Source organism: Aythya marila (genome assembly GCF_965140915.1).
Source record: "Aythya marila genome assembly, chromosome: 5".
Lineage (NCBI taxonomy): Eukaryota > Metazoa > Chordata > Aves > Anseriformes > Anatidae > Aythya > Aythya marila.
This window is the reverse complement of record NC_139046.1, coordinates 58,177,041-58,191,161: the sequence shown is the minus strand read 5'-3', so window position 1 is coordinate 58,191,161 and position 14,121 is coordinate 58,177,041. Positions and strand designations below refer to the sequence as shown.

Sequence of the window (14,121 nt, the reverse complement as noted above, 5' to 3'; positions counted from 1 at the left end):
TCATGGTCTAAACTGCAGATTCATTGACTAATTTTGAAGTGTTATATGCTATAGAAGTATATAAAAGGTGCAGTTTAACATCCATGCTGTAAGTTCTTTTAGCAATAAAGTTACTCATCCTAGGTGTGGTTTTTTTTTTCATTATATGAAGGTCAAGATTTTTGCTTGCATTGCATAGAATCACTTGCAAATGAGTTTTAGGAATAGCAGAAGAATCAAAGTTCAAGTGATTAAGTAGGTTTCAGTCCAATTTCTGTAGTTTATTTGTGATCTTGCCAGCTGCATACATCATTACATAAAACAGTACAGAATCTGAACTTTTACAATCCCTGTGAAATCCCTCTCCTTGAAAGTGCTGCTGTCAGTCCCATTTAACTAGTATGTTTGTGTCCCAGGAAAAATCTAGAGAAAAGCCTGGAGTAGTTTGGCATATTATTCCACAAGAAAAATGTCTCTTCTTCCCCCATTTATATACTGAGACTGCAAGAGGAATATTATCCATGGAACCTGTGTACTTCCCAGACAAAGTATCCTAACCATAATTTTAACAAGGGACAAATCTCTAGCACTGTGCTTAGCATCCCCCCCAAAAAAAAGACTGGTAGTACACTAAATACCATGTTGGAGTATCAAAAAACCTTTTGATTAAAGTATACTTTGTCTGAGTGGGTAACATGTCTTGCAGTTAACGGTTCCTCTTCATCCAAAATAATCACAAAAATACATAAAATTTAGTATTAACCAGCAATGTCTAAAACAAACCAATGTATTCCAGAAGCAGTAATGTATTTATACTTGATCAACTCATAAAGTAATTTTCAAACTCAAATCTATTACTAGAATGAATAGAAAATTACACAGCAGTGAATACAACAAACAATAAAGTAGATTTCTTAGTGATTGAAAACATCAAGTCACAAAAATGGTTAGTGTCTATGAAACCAATTAAAATACTGTTCCTTCTAAAGAAACAAGATGAAACTATTAATGAAACATCAATAGTATGATGGGATGGCTCAAAGTGCATGTGGAAGAGTGTAACAGTACAAGACTTAATCCCGATACATTCCCTCATCTTAGCGCAGTAACCTCATGCAAAGAATTGTCCTGCAGTCTTTGCAACAGATCACTTCTCCCAAATGGGATTTTCACTTTTTCCTAGTTATGCTAAAGATCTTTCACATTTTTGTAAACTGTCTTGCAATATGCAAGGTAGCGCACTTTAAAAAAGTATGTTATGCTTCAGTAATACCCCCTCTCTCCAGAAGGAGGGTTGTAGCTAAGGGGCAGGGAGCGACATGGACTTTCTGAACACCCGTGCCCCTTTTGGGGGCCCTGGGTAAGGAGGTGGTGGTACATCGTGCTGTCCACCTGAAGTAATTGCTTGCTCATAAGTTGGTAGTCCTGAATCATCAGTTCTGAGAGGAACTGGATTTAAAGAAAACTCTTCATGCCTTCTGAAGATGCTGGTAGAGTTACGTCTTCTACTTCTTGCATAATCCAAGTACCTAAACAAAATTAACAGCATTGTAAGTAGCGGCTTCTGTTTTAATAAATGGAAGACAGAATATAAAGTCTTTGTTGTGAAGCAATAATAAAAAAACTGCCCTTGCCATTAACGATCATAAACAACAGAATCCAAATACTCTCCTCAGACCACAGGGTAAGAATAGTTCACTAATGGGAAATGGGTAGGGAAGAGAACAGACTCCTATTCTATTGAAGTTTAGGATGAAGCAGGGCTGGAGAATCGATAGAGAAGCATTTCCTCCAACCTACCTCCTTCCACATCTGAAGCAGGTTAAATGCCATGAAGTGCACTCTACTTTTGAAAGCAAAATAGAGCACACTTAGACTTTCTAGTGCAGGCCCCAACCTATTAAATTGATTCTGGTTTTAAGCAAGGGTATTTTGGACCCAAGAAGACACACAAACACAAAAACAGAATGTGTGTCAGCTGTGCAAGTGCTGTTTGTTACTAATTAACTTCAGCGAAACTACTTACTGCTAGTCCTCACCTAGCTTTGCTTCCAGGAAACTGAGAACTAGAGCTCCCGTTGGCTTATCTGAGAACACAGTTAGACCAACCAGTGCAACCAGTGGTGGTTTTTAAATTCCACTGTAAGAGGCCAAGGTGGATTTTTTACTTTTTTTTTTTCCCCCCCCCCCTCTAAGCAGTGAAGTTCCTTACCCTGGTGGTTGCCTTGATTTGCATCTGCTTTTGCAGCAGTAGAAGATAAGCAGTCCGATTATGACTAACATTACTCCAGCAGCAACTAGACTGATGAGAAGTCCTGTGACGTTAATCTTTTGTAGTGTTTCATCACCTGGAAATAAAATATTGGTTATTTTCAGACAGGGTTTTTCCCATCTACATGCTCTACAGTGTCCACTATGAAATATCAATTCTGCTGTGCTATAAAGCTGTTCCTTTCCACAAATGTCTGGTGTGCTCTGACAAGCCATAGTATCAGTGCAACACAGTTCACATTCAGCTTAAAGCAGAGGTGAGTAGATGTTCCCTTTTCTGTATGTGAAGCTTCTGAGATGTCTCTCCTCCAATGCCTTCCAAATACTTCTTCACATACTTGTGACCCTGATCAAATTGTAGATCTGCTAACTGGTGTATTTTTAAGGAGGTACTGTTTTAACAAATACAAGACATTGCAAGATGAGGAAAGAAGAAAAGAATAAAAAGATGATTTACCTGTTTTTATTTTAGGGCCTTTAATTGAATAGTCTTTCCAAAAATCCATCTATAAAAATACAAAGGATCAGATTTATAAAAGATCCGTAATTGGCAACCTTGAGCATTTTATAAAATGTGGTACTGTAGGCAGAATTTAACAATGGCATAAACAGAAGCAACTCTTGATGAGGGATTTGTACTTGCTTATCCCATCATATTTATGTCATACATTCAAATTTGCATAAAAATTACTATTTCACAAAGAATAAAATGCCAGTTGGTGAAATACTGAACTGCATTTAACTGTCTGTTACATCATAGAGACATTGCTGCCTGCAGAAGTTAGCAAATATTGTGATACTAAAAATGGTGACAGTTAACCTTTGTAATCCCTACATAGGAGTATCAATGAGGCAAAGTCAAGTTCTTAAGAATCAGACATTTTTATGAACAGAATTTGAATTCATATTAGCTGGGAAAAATAATAGGATTCTTTAAGAGAAAAACCTTCATGTTGCGTAACTGCAGTGCGCTGAATGTGTTTTGCCATAATTTCTACTTTTGCTGTCTAGCAAAACTCCAGAAAGAGTCTGATTTAACATTTTCATCTTTTCCTTAAGGAAATGATAGCAATTGCAAACTAGCATTTTCACCTTCAGGTTAGGTGTTCCTTGCTCTTCAGGTTAGTGCAGAGCACGTATAGGATCGTGAAGAGATTAATGCTACATGCAGCAAGTATTCTATTATTATTCTATTAATTATTCCATTATTATGTTCTATTACTGGGCTGTAAAGTTTCCCATTTGTTTTGTCTAAATTATATTTTTTTCCAAGGTGCATATAGGTAGCAACTTAAAAATTATGCTACTCATACTCAGCAATAGCTGAGATGTAGATCTAGCTTGCACTTCTCTCTTATAAAACGCTTATTTCGCATTAAATAAGGATGAGATTAGCCAATTAATATGTAGAGCATTTGGAACACATTCTGTCCAGATGCTGAGAAGTTACTAAGATTCTGAAATGCATATAGATATAGCCACAAGAGGTACTTCTGAAGTTTCATTTCTGATTGTGCAGAATTGGAGCTGTTATCTCAAGTCTTTAACGCAACAGTACATATGCAAGCACATTCACTGCATATCAAGAGCAATAATCGTATCTAATCTGGGCCTCTACTGCTATAAAATAAGCAATCATCTTGTTTTAATTGCTGTAAAAAATAGTATTTAAATACAGTAATTGTATATTCAATAGCCTCTTTCATTATATATCAATTTGTTTGAACAACTACCGTTTTATCAGGGTCTTCAAATACTTCTCTGGCTTCTTCATAACTGCACAACTCTTCAAAGCATTCTCTTTCCAGGTTATCCGGTGTGAATGCTTCAAAATCAAATCTGTTGTTCAGAAGACGTCGCCCGATGAATAAATTGGCCTCCTTTGCTGATGTGAACACTAGTTTAAAAAAAAAAAAAAAGTGATTTAAGACAAGTTAGGAAGGCTGTTTTTAAAGAGTGGTTAATATCTTAAAGGGACTATGTTGAGTCAACTTTTTCCTGTAGAAGTTCTCTTCTTCTCAACTACATAGAGGAGAAAAAAACATCAAGCTCTCTTCCTAATATGTTGTCTTTGCTGCTAAATTTTCCAATTATGCAATATAAAATGGACATATTTTCCTCTCATAAAGCATTTCAGCTATTTCTTATAATGGCCAAGAGAATTTGGTTCTCAAGACAGCAGTTGGCAGTTCAAGATTTAGTGTTATCCCTTCTGGGATACGGGCATCAGTTTTTCACTGGAGCCTTTGAGAACAAAGCATAGTCAGAGAATGCAGAAATCCAGTCTGATTGAAACCCAGCAAGATGCTGACCTACTGGAGGAGAAAGAAAAAATAAGTCACCTTCCAAAAGAATCTTCAAAATACATTTATCAAGATTCAGGTGTCTGTGAGTTCCAGTGTTTGTTTATAGACTAGATTTTACATCATGGCCAGAGTCCTACTCACAGGAATAGTTCCTTTCACAACCATGGCGGGAAGTTTTATGTAAAGATTGGCATATTACCCTGCTTATTTGTTCTGAAGTAGTCCATGATAGGAATATTACTGGCAGCAGGCATTTCTGAAGAAATTTAATTCTTTTCTTCTTTTGTGCTTATTACAAGCCCTATGAAGCCTCGTGGAGTAAGTTGTAAGGTAAGATTCCAGAAGTTAGTGAAATTGTAGAAGGCTTTGGAATACAGGAATGTGTTTTCTCACCAGGCGTTTTTCATAGTCAAGTTTTAGCCTGTTCTTGCTATAGCTTCTTTTAAGAAATACCGTCTTTATATGACAGAACTAGTTTTCTGGCTTGGCTTTCAGTGAAAGCCAAATCTGCGCTCTAAGAAATCCAGACTATTTGGTTTAGTAAGATGACTAGAGGATTATTTTTGCAACTGTAATTCAGAAACAGCATTGTTACATACCAAGGCAGACAGCTAAAAAAGGAGATGAGATTCAGAATAAAGTTATTTGGCTACAAATTAGCTCTGTGTTCTTGTTTGGCTGGATTATCACATCATTCTGGAATTTTTATCCTAATAGTGACTATTAGATCTGGCAATGGTATCTCAAAATATTTTGCTCTCTAGAAAGGGAAAAGAATTACACAGAAATAAATATTATCGATATCTTGGTTCGTTGCAAATCACATAGGAGTAACTTAATACGTCTGAAACAGATCTTTGGTTTTGTTCAGTAGTGTTTCATACCTTTCTTTGCAAGTGCTATTAACTATACTTCTCAATTAACTTAGATAATTGCTGCTTTTTAATGAATGAAGTGCACAATGGGGCTGCCTGGAGAATACAGTAGAACCTACGACCCCTTTTTCCCAGTGATACAAGCTCCTTTTTGCTCTCAGAGCCTTCATCCATTTACCTGTGCCTTCTGTTACTTTATAGGACATAGTCAATGTTTACCTGTCTCCACCTCCAAATTACATATGATCCCATGATTAAGATAGTATTTGAAGAATGAGACGTGAACTTGAATTCTCTGCTATACGTGACAGAACTGCAGTTCTTGAGCCATAGCGCAACAAGATGGTAAATCCCGTTTTAGCATGCCTAACATTTAATTAAAAATGCATCCATGCGATGTGCTGAATAAAGTCACTCTAGTGGTAAAAGAGGCTCAGAAAATGCTGAAGAGGTAACTTCACAAGGCAGGTACCCCATACTCTCGGCAATTGTTCTAATTGCTAAATTATTGGATAAAAGAGATGGGCCTCCCACTTTCCAACTTTGTCTTAAAAAATGAGAGAACCAAGTCTATTGCCAGAAGAGGGTTCTGTGCTGTGAACTTGGAGGGTAGAAGCAGTCTGGCAGCTCTGTGTTTTGCCCCAGAGCAATATGGATTTTAATGAATAACTTGTATTCAGCATTCTTCTGCTAGCTATGTTTTCTGATCGACCTACTGCCCTGAAGGAGTTCCTGCTCAATGCGATGGCTTTTGCAAGTCTGTGTTAAGTTTTCTGCACTCCTTATTCACTGAGGAGACGGGGCAGCTATCTTAAAAATTCCTTTACGAAGCCCTGACACTTAAATGTTAAGCATCAGGGCTTAACTATGATGGCTCAGCATCACAGTGATTGAGTCCTTCTTGAAGACTAAATTTGTTTTTACCTCCTTTCCACCTCCCTCCTTCCAAAGTAGGGAATTGCAATATCAGCGCTATATTTCAAGGTGTTGTAAGGGATCTGGCACTGAGGAAAAAAAAAAAAGTCTCAAACACCAAGCAAATAAACACTTTAAATGAATTCTAGATATACAAAACTATGATGTAATGTGCTCAGATAGTATCAAAGCAATACCGTCTTAATACAGATCTCAAACTTTGGAAATTTTGACATTTCTCTGTTCATATCACTGACAACAATCCAAAGACTTAGAAAAAGCTCGGCTGTGCCAAGCTTCGCTTACTGGTGAATCTGATACACATATATTACTGACACCCAAATTATCACACGTTTCAGCAAAAGGGATTCAAGCACCCTGAAAATAAGAATAAAACTGTAAAGTGTGTTCATGAAGCAGGAAGGCATTTGCGCGCATAGGAAGAAAGTAGTTTAGAAGTTAGTAGAAGAAAACCTAGATACAGTTTGACTTCAGGAAGACCAAAATTGTGGTAAAAGTCAGTTACCATCTTCGGATTCCGGGTGCTTCGGGTCATTTCGTGCCTCAGCGCAGTGCGGCACCGCGGACACCACCACAGCCTGGAGCTGAGACAGCAGGGCCAAGGCCACCAACATGTCCGGGCTCCGTCAGGCAGAAACTCGGGAACACGACGGCGCAATCGCTCCTCCGAGGTGTCGGCGCTGAACCCTGCGTGAATCCCACAGGTGAAGTCACCCAGCACAAGCACCTACACGCCGCTCGGGCTAATGGTGCCCTGGCGGAGACAAAAACCGCCCCACAAACAGGTCCTGCGTGTCTCCGCACCTTCCCTGGCACCACACCCGCAAGTGGCGCCGAGCCCCGCTCCCCTCCGGGGGACCCCCACAGAGTTGCCACACGGGCTCGGCGGCCACCTTAACAAGAAAACGCCCTCAGGGAGCTCCCCGAAAGGTCCCCGGGCTCTCTAATGGAGAGAAGGCAGCTCCCCGGTGTCAACCAGCACGGCACCCGCTCTGCCTTCAGCGAGCCCCAGCAGCCCGCGCTCCCCTCCCTGAGGCGGCCGCCGCAGCCGAGCCCCCCGCGCTCAGCCCCCGCTCTTCCCCGGGCCCTGCCGGTTCCCCTACCTGCCCTGCCGAGGCTCCGGCCCTCTCGGTGTCTGCCGGGGGGCCGCCGCCCCGTAGCGATCGCTTCCTGGAAAGGGAGCGGCCGAGGGGCAGGGCCGCACCTCAGCCGGCACCGGGGCGGGCAGGGAACGCCCTGAGGGAGCCCCGCCGAGGGCTCCGGCTGTCCCCTCAGCCGCCCTGACCCCCCTCGAGGACAAGGTACGAGCAGCTCCGGCACCGCTCCTGGTTAGCGATTGACCCGGAGAAATCCCGTCGACGCTTCTTGAAGGCTTCTCGTTGTTGTCAAACAGGGCTGAGGAGAAGTGCTTTCTCCCTGCTGGGTTGATGAAAGCGCTGAAAGCCGCGTTTGGTCCTCGCTGCCCCGAAATAAAACTCGCGGGTAGCAGCTGAGGGCGAGCTGTGAGGAGAGGAGGGCGCCCGGGTGGCAGCGCACCCCAAAACTTGTTGCTCATTCCCAGCATCTACTTATCAAACAGCACTCTACAGCATTTTCCTCTTCACCAGGTCTTCCTCACCAGGTAGGGCAAAAGAACCAGCTTACATTTTCTGCCTGCCCCCTTAGCCTCCCTTCTTTTCCCCTCACATTTGTAAAGCTAACTCCTCTCCGCCAGCGAGGCGGACACATTGCTCCCCATTGGGGTCTCCAACGCTTTGTGGCGCTTAGCAAGGACAAGAAGTGGTGCTTGGAAAGCCACACAGGGTAAGGGGAGAAGGCAGCTAAGAAAATGTTCTGGTACTATTGTACGAGGCAATCACGTTCAGTCATAAATCACACACCAACGTAACTTTTGGGCTGTGGGATCGGAACAATTTTGCTAGCAGGAAATTCATGGACTGAGCATGATTTGTGCTAGAGCTTTTCCTGTAGTCACTGGATTGCGCTATTTATTTGAGTGCTGAAGTGGTTTGTGTACACAGGAGCAGGGGGGAGTACACAAAGGGCACGGGATAATGCTGCTGGAAGTGATCGGATACTTGCGGGAGGAAAACAGAAACTTGTAATGTGTGGGATAAGGAAAACAGTTTGGAGGAATGATGACTGTGGCTAAATATTTACTTAGTGACATCAACATTGCAGTTAAGAGATACTTGATGAGTGTGTAACTTAAGCTGGTTGCTCTAATGCTTTTTAGCTGCTGGGGATCTCAATAGAAAGCTCCGTAGTACAATTACGTATTTACTTCCAATGCAACTGAGGTCTAAGAAGAACTGCATTGTACCAGGAAAGAAAAGGGTGTTTATTGTCCAGGTAACGCTAAGAGGGAAGCTGAGACTTCCTGGTGGCTACCTGTTGGGAAACAGGAGAAATGCCCAGTACTTTATAAAGGACTTTGTGTCTTCCTCCGGTGTGTTGCTGCTCAGCTCTCAGCCCAAGCTCCTACGTGAGGGTCTCTGTGAGCCTGCCAACCAGCAAAATACCCATGGACGGCTGCAGCACAGGGGCATGAATGCACAACAACTCCGTGGTGTGTTTCAGTGTAAGTAAAATACGCTGCATGCCTCCCAAGAAGAGTGCGATATCAATCTAAGCTGTTTCTGCATTTATTAATTACTTAGCTGCAAATGAGTAGCAGTGTATCTGCTTCAGTATAGCCAAGTATAATAGGCTTGGCTAGTTTCTGTTTGGAGTATTTTGGGGCAGGAATGCATCTAGCCCCTTGCTAGCTGTGTCCCATTCAGACTGTGCTATCAAGGATGTTTTTCGGTTGTTTAGCATAGTCAGGAAAAGTAACACCCTTTTTCTCACTCCAGTATGCAAATATAGCCTACCATAAGTTCTCAAACGTTAAATTCCTTGTAGCTGTCGTCCAGTTTCTCAGGCGGTGTTTATCAATCGTTTGTATTGTGATATGCTGTGGGTAGAACTTTGAAGCATAAGTTAAATGATTGTATAATTGAATGACCCCCTCTTGTGGACTCTTCAAGTGTGTGCATCTGTTTGGCTCTGTGCTGCTTTATTTTATTTCCTGCATCGTGTGATGGACGTTGTCTGCTACACAAAATGTTATTTGAAGTTCCTGTGTTTGTACCTGGGCAGAAATTTAGTTAACTCTAGCTTGATTTAGAAGTGATGCCTTTTTACTCGAGCTAATCTGACATAACTTAGATTTTAATCATTGTTTTAGTGCAGCTAACGTCAAGGGGTTTCTTAAACTACTGCATTCAGTAATAAGTGTCTCAACAATTGACTGAAGTGTATCAGAGTGCTGGGTAACTGTTCCACACAGGGTGTGTTGGAGGGAAGGATTATGTCAGACCAACTCATATTTGGGAAAGACAAATACTTTCTCAGGTACCACCTGCTGTCCCTTCTGCCTTTCTATAGAAGTGTAATTTTTTTCCCCCCTGGCTAAGTTGGTTGGTCTTATAAAAGGCATAAAGAACAACATCCCGTTGAGTGACAAACTTGCCTCTGTTAAATCTGTATTTCAAATCAAGATTACCATTTTAATGATGCTAGCTAGAATAGAATTTTAAGCACATTTTAAATATGCTTAAATTTCTGCTATGCATGTCACTTAGTTATTAGTTAAGAATATTGCTTCATCCCCAGAAGATATGATGAATGAAGGCTTTAAGTGTTGGTCATGAGGCTCCTTGGAATTAAAAGTTTGAATTTAGCTTATAAAACTGATCTCTGCTGGTGTTATTGCTTGCTCCTTTCATAGGAGAGTTAGTCACTTTTTTATCTTAAAAAAAATAAAATAAAATAAATTACCTACATCTTCTATTGCAGTTTAAGAGAAAAACAAACAAAATGTGAGAACTTAGTAGTTCTTGTTATTAAGAACAAACAAACAAAAACAACAAGATCTTAAGGACAGGTTCATAGGTTAATGTTAATTGTTAATTTTCCAAATAAGGCAGAACTTTTCCTAAGGACTTTTTTTTTTTTTTTTAAAAAAAAAAAAAAGCCTGCACCTACTTGAACATTCAGTTAATAAAACTAAACTGTTAACCAGTATTTCTGAGCAATAAGTTAACACTTGTAATAGCACATAAATAACAAAAGTAGTCATACATCCAATTAGCAAGTTAATATTTGTTGATTTTAGTATTATATAATATTACATGGATTGTTAGTAATTGCTTTATATTTGCTTTGTTTATACAAACATTTGCAAACATTTACGGGAAAGTTACACAAATAAAATGCTTACAGAGGGTCAATAAAAGCCTTGCAGGACTGAAAATCACCTGCTTGTAATACGTATTTATGTACATAGTACAGCTGTAGGGGAGGACTCAAAAAGGATGGAGCCTCTTCGGTGGTGCCCAATCACCAGGTGAGATGAATTGGCACAAACTGCAACAAAGGAGCTTCCCCCTCAGTGTAAGGAAACACTTTTTTTTCTTCCTTTTTTTTTTTTCTGTGGTTGACTGAGTGCTTGCACAGGTTGCCCAGATAAGTTTCTCTTCATCCTTGGAGATCTTCACCAGCTGTGTGGCTGTGGCCCTGCTTGGGCAGGGGCTTGGCCAGGATAACCCCCAGAGGGCCCTCCCAGCCTCGGTACACCTGTGACAGTAGAGCAAAAGCCCTGATGTTTCAGTCTCACCTCCTAAATTGCTCAAGTTTGGGACTATTAGTTAGCTCCGTAACTGCTCCTGTAGCATTACATCTCCTGTGAGGCATTTCTCTGACCAGCTGATGCCCTGTATTCATGTTCCTCCCTTTTCTTTTCTTTTTCATGTTTCACTTCAGACTGAAACTGAGCTGCCAGGTCACTTGTAAGTGAAGTGCTGCAACACCAGGTGGACAGCTTTGGTTTCGTCTTGATCTTGTTCAGCTGGAGCAGCAGTCACAGCAATGCGGGCTTCTGATGTGTGTAAATGCAATGAAGCTGATGCTTGCTATGCCTGGCATTTATTGTGGTAGCTGTGGAGTTGTTTGGTAAGCTTTTCATTTGTTGCTGTGATACAGTCAGTTTCGATTTGACTGATCCACTAGAAATTTTTGTGTTTGTGGGTTTTATGAGGTGGGAGGGCTGCTTTAGGGTGAGAAAGGGATTTTCTTTAGGGACATAATCATAAAAATTCAACTTATTTCCACTGGTGAGTAGCAGTCAGTGTAGGTAAGATAATTATTTTAGGTGCAAGCAGACTTAATGGTTGTTAGAGTTGATACACAGACTACAAATTTGTTTGTAGTGTTTTTCATTAATTCTGATTTTGTAGACAGTGGTGTTGATCCACCTATATATTTTTTTCTGCACATGGTAACATGCCATTCTTTTTATGTCAATTATGCTTTCTAGAAAATGGGCTGGGATACTACATAGCCAGATAAAGAAAAAAGTGAATTTAATTGAATTGGAGGAAGCAGTTGGTGAGAATTCTGAGGTTTTTAACCTGAATGAGAGAGCGAGGTCTGTGTCAGGGACAGCCTGCACGGGTCTGACAATGCAGGTAGTCTTTGCAAAGGTCTAAAAGCAGGTTCTAAACAATAAATAAAATTCATATAATAGACTGAAGGAAAGCTTTTTTTTTTTGTTTTGCCTTTTTTTTTTTTTTTTTTTTTTTTTTTTTTATGTTAAGGTCAATGATTACAAGCTGCCTTAACTATTTTCCGATCTAAGGAAATATGTGGTGAACTTAGGTAGGCACTCCCTCTTCTCAGAGAGGTTAAATGAGGAAAACGGGTATAACATCTTATGGCTATTTTTGTTTTGTGGCCCCCAAAACGGCAGTTTTCATTTCTGACAGAATAGTTGTGACTACATCCCGGATGTGCGTACGACTCCTGGTGCTTTACAACAAAGCCAGGCTATTTCGCAAAGGATGCTAAACTCTTTAATGCTTGACTAATGACCCTTCTCAGAGTCATAATCTAGTTTATCCTACGCAGGCAACCAAGTAGTTATTTGACTAATGCTGTAGCTCAGGAAGAACACCAGCGATGAACGATTTGGCTTCGGGAGAAACTGCTGGGTAGATGACATGGTAGATCCCATAGATCATTGTGATGGCTCATGAAGATGGGTGGTATGCTGTGGGACTGCTGTGGCACCTCCAACTGTGCTGCTGTTCTTTTCTTTAAGCAAGGAAGTTCATATGATAAGAAGGAAAGAGATATCTTTGGGCTGGAAGTCTGGGCATTGGGCTTGTGTTCTAACTATTCATGGCTTTTGTGCACTGCCATTCTCATCTGACTTATAGGTGGGTGTGTGCTAAGTAAGCATGGTCTTACGTTGCCCCATTCATCCCAAGTTTGTTACCTATGGGACAAAATTACTGAGTCCTGGCTCAAGACCAAGAGTTTGAGGATACTTCCTATAAAAAGCTTTTTTTTTTTTTTTTTTTTTTTTTTTCCTCCTCAATTTGAGGTTGTGTGTTGGATTATTAAATATCTTCTGAAGTTTCCTTGATCTCAGGCAGCATGCTGTCTTTTGTTTGCATTGTGTGGCTTTGTTTTGTGTTTGTGTGTTTTCTTTAAAGTCCTTGGAGAGGATAATGTGGTGGTTTTGTTGGAGCTGTGACAGAAGCAGAAGCTTGTGTTGGCATTCTGACATGGAGAATTGCAGGGCCTTCATCAACCTCCTCCATGAACATGAGGTAACTAAAACAGCACCACTAGCTTAAAAAAAAAATCAGATTTCAAATTTTCATAAGTGTTACACTATTGGAAGGAGCTCTGTTCTGTGCTGTTCAAATCACAGGTTGGATAAGAGATTTTTCCTTCCTTTGGAGGAAAGGTTTTGGTGACAGATAGATTGTTTTGCCATTGGCTTTTCCTCAGGTGGCTGAGATCTCATCTGCTAGTTATTTTTCATCCATACTTGTTCTGCTTCTTTAAGTTCCCCTAGTAGGAACAATAGGAAAAAAAAAAAAAGAGATTAAAGCTTTTTTTTTTTTTTTTTTTTACTTGTGTTAAAGCTGAACTGTTTTGACATCTAATTGTTTTAACTCTGGGCAAAGAGTGCAACTAATTTTGTCTTTGCAAATTATGGTTAACATGTTAACAAAGATGCTCTGTGGACTTGCTGAGGTTTCTTAAGCTACTAATGAAACAATGAATTATCAAAACAAGTGAGGAACTTGTTCTGCTTCTTCCTTCTGGTTGTGTTTTGCAACTTCCTTGTCAGCAGTTCTCAAAGAGAAGATCTATTTTGGTAAAAATGGATTAAACAGGTTGAATTATATTGTGTGAATATTTCTGAGACAGTCTTGATTTTGTTTGCTATAAACTTTGCTTATTTAATTCCTATGATCTATGTCTATAAAAAAGATGTTCTTTTCTTGACCAGCCAAACGTAAACTTCCTATTAACTTCCTAAGGAAGGAGATCAGCTCTAATGTATCCCCAGTTTGCTTATTTACTTGTAGTCTGCTTTTCTTGGTGCAGAACAATTCAATTAAAATAATTCTCCAGCTTTCAATTAATATGAATTAAGGTGGAGCCCATGAAATGGAGGTGACTTGAGGAACTTCTGCAAAGGCAAATTTCCATTGCCTATGTGGGTATTTTCCTGTCTTTTGTGTGTAATTTAGGAAATAACCTTTTTTGAATTATTTGAACATAGAAACTGAATGCAAAATATTCCAGCCACATAGGTAATATTTTCAGGCAGAAGAACATCTGAAAGATCTAACCGATTATTTGGGACAGTCTCCTTAAAGGTCATTGTTTCTCAAGGATTGTGAAGATAGTCT

The 14,121-nt window shown here is 40.2% G+C and overlaps 2 protein-coding genes across 2 annotated transcripts in view; one reads left to right on the top strand and one right to left on the bottom strand.

Moving 5' to 3' along the window:
- Window positions 1–264: 264 nt before the first annotated feature.
- PRRG4 (proline rich and Gla domain 4) lies at window positions 265–7,585 on the bottom strand. The gene is made up of 6 exons (XM_082760612.1): window positions 7,471–7,585; window positions 6,873–7,054; window positions 3,984–4,147; window positions 2,708–2,756; window positions 2,192–2,327; window positions 265–1,508 (listed from the first exon to the last, which is right to left on the bottom strand). The coding sequence occupies exons 2-6, from the start codon at window positions 6,979–6,981 to the stop codon at window positions 1,280–1,282; spliced, it is 687 nt and encodes a 228-aa protein (XP_082616738.1). The 5' UTR covers window positions 6,982–7,054; window positions 7,471–7,585; the 3' UTR covers window positions 265–1,279.
- Window positions 7,586–8,932: 1,347 nt separating this feature from the next.
- The window catches only part of CCDC73 (coiled-coil domain containing 73), a 74,880-nt gene continuing 69,691 nt past the window's right edge, over window positions 8,933–14,121 (top strand). The window contains exon 1 of the mRNA XM_082760753.1: window positions 8,933–8,948. The gene's annotated coding sequence lies outside the window, so the exon portion shown is untranslated. The remainder of the gene's footprint in view (window positions 8,949–14,121) is intronic.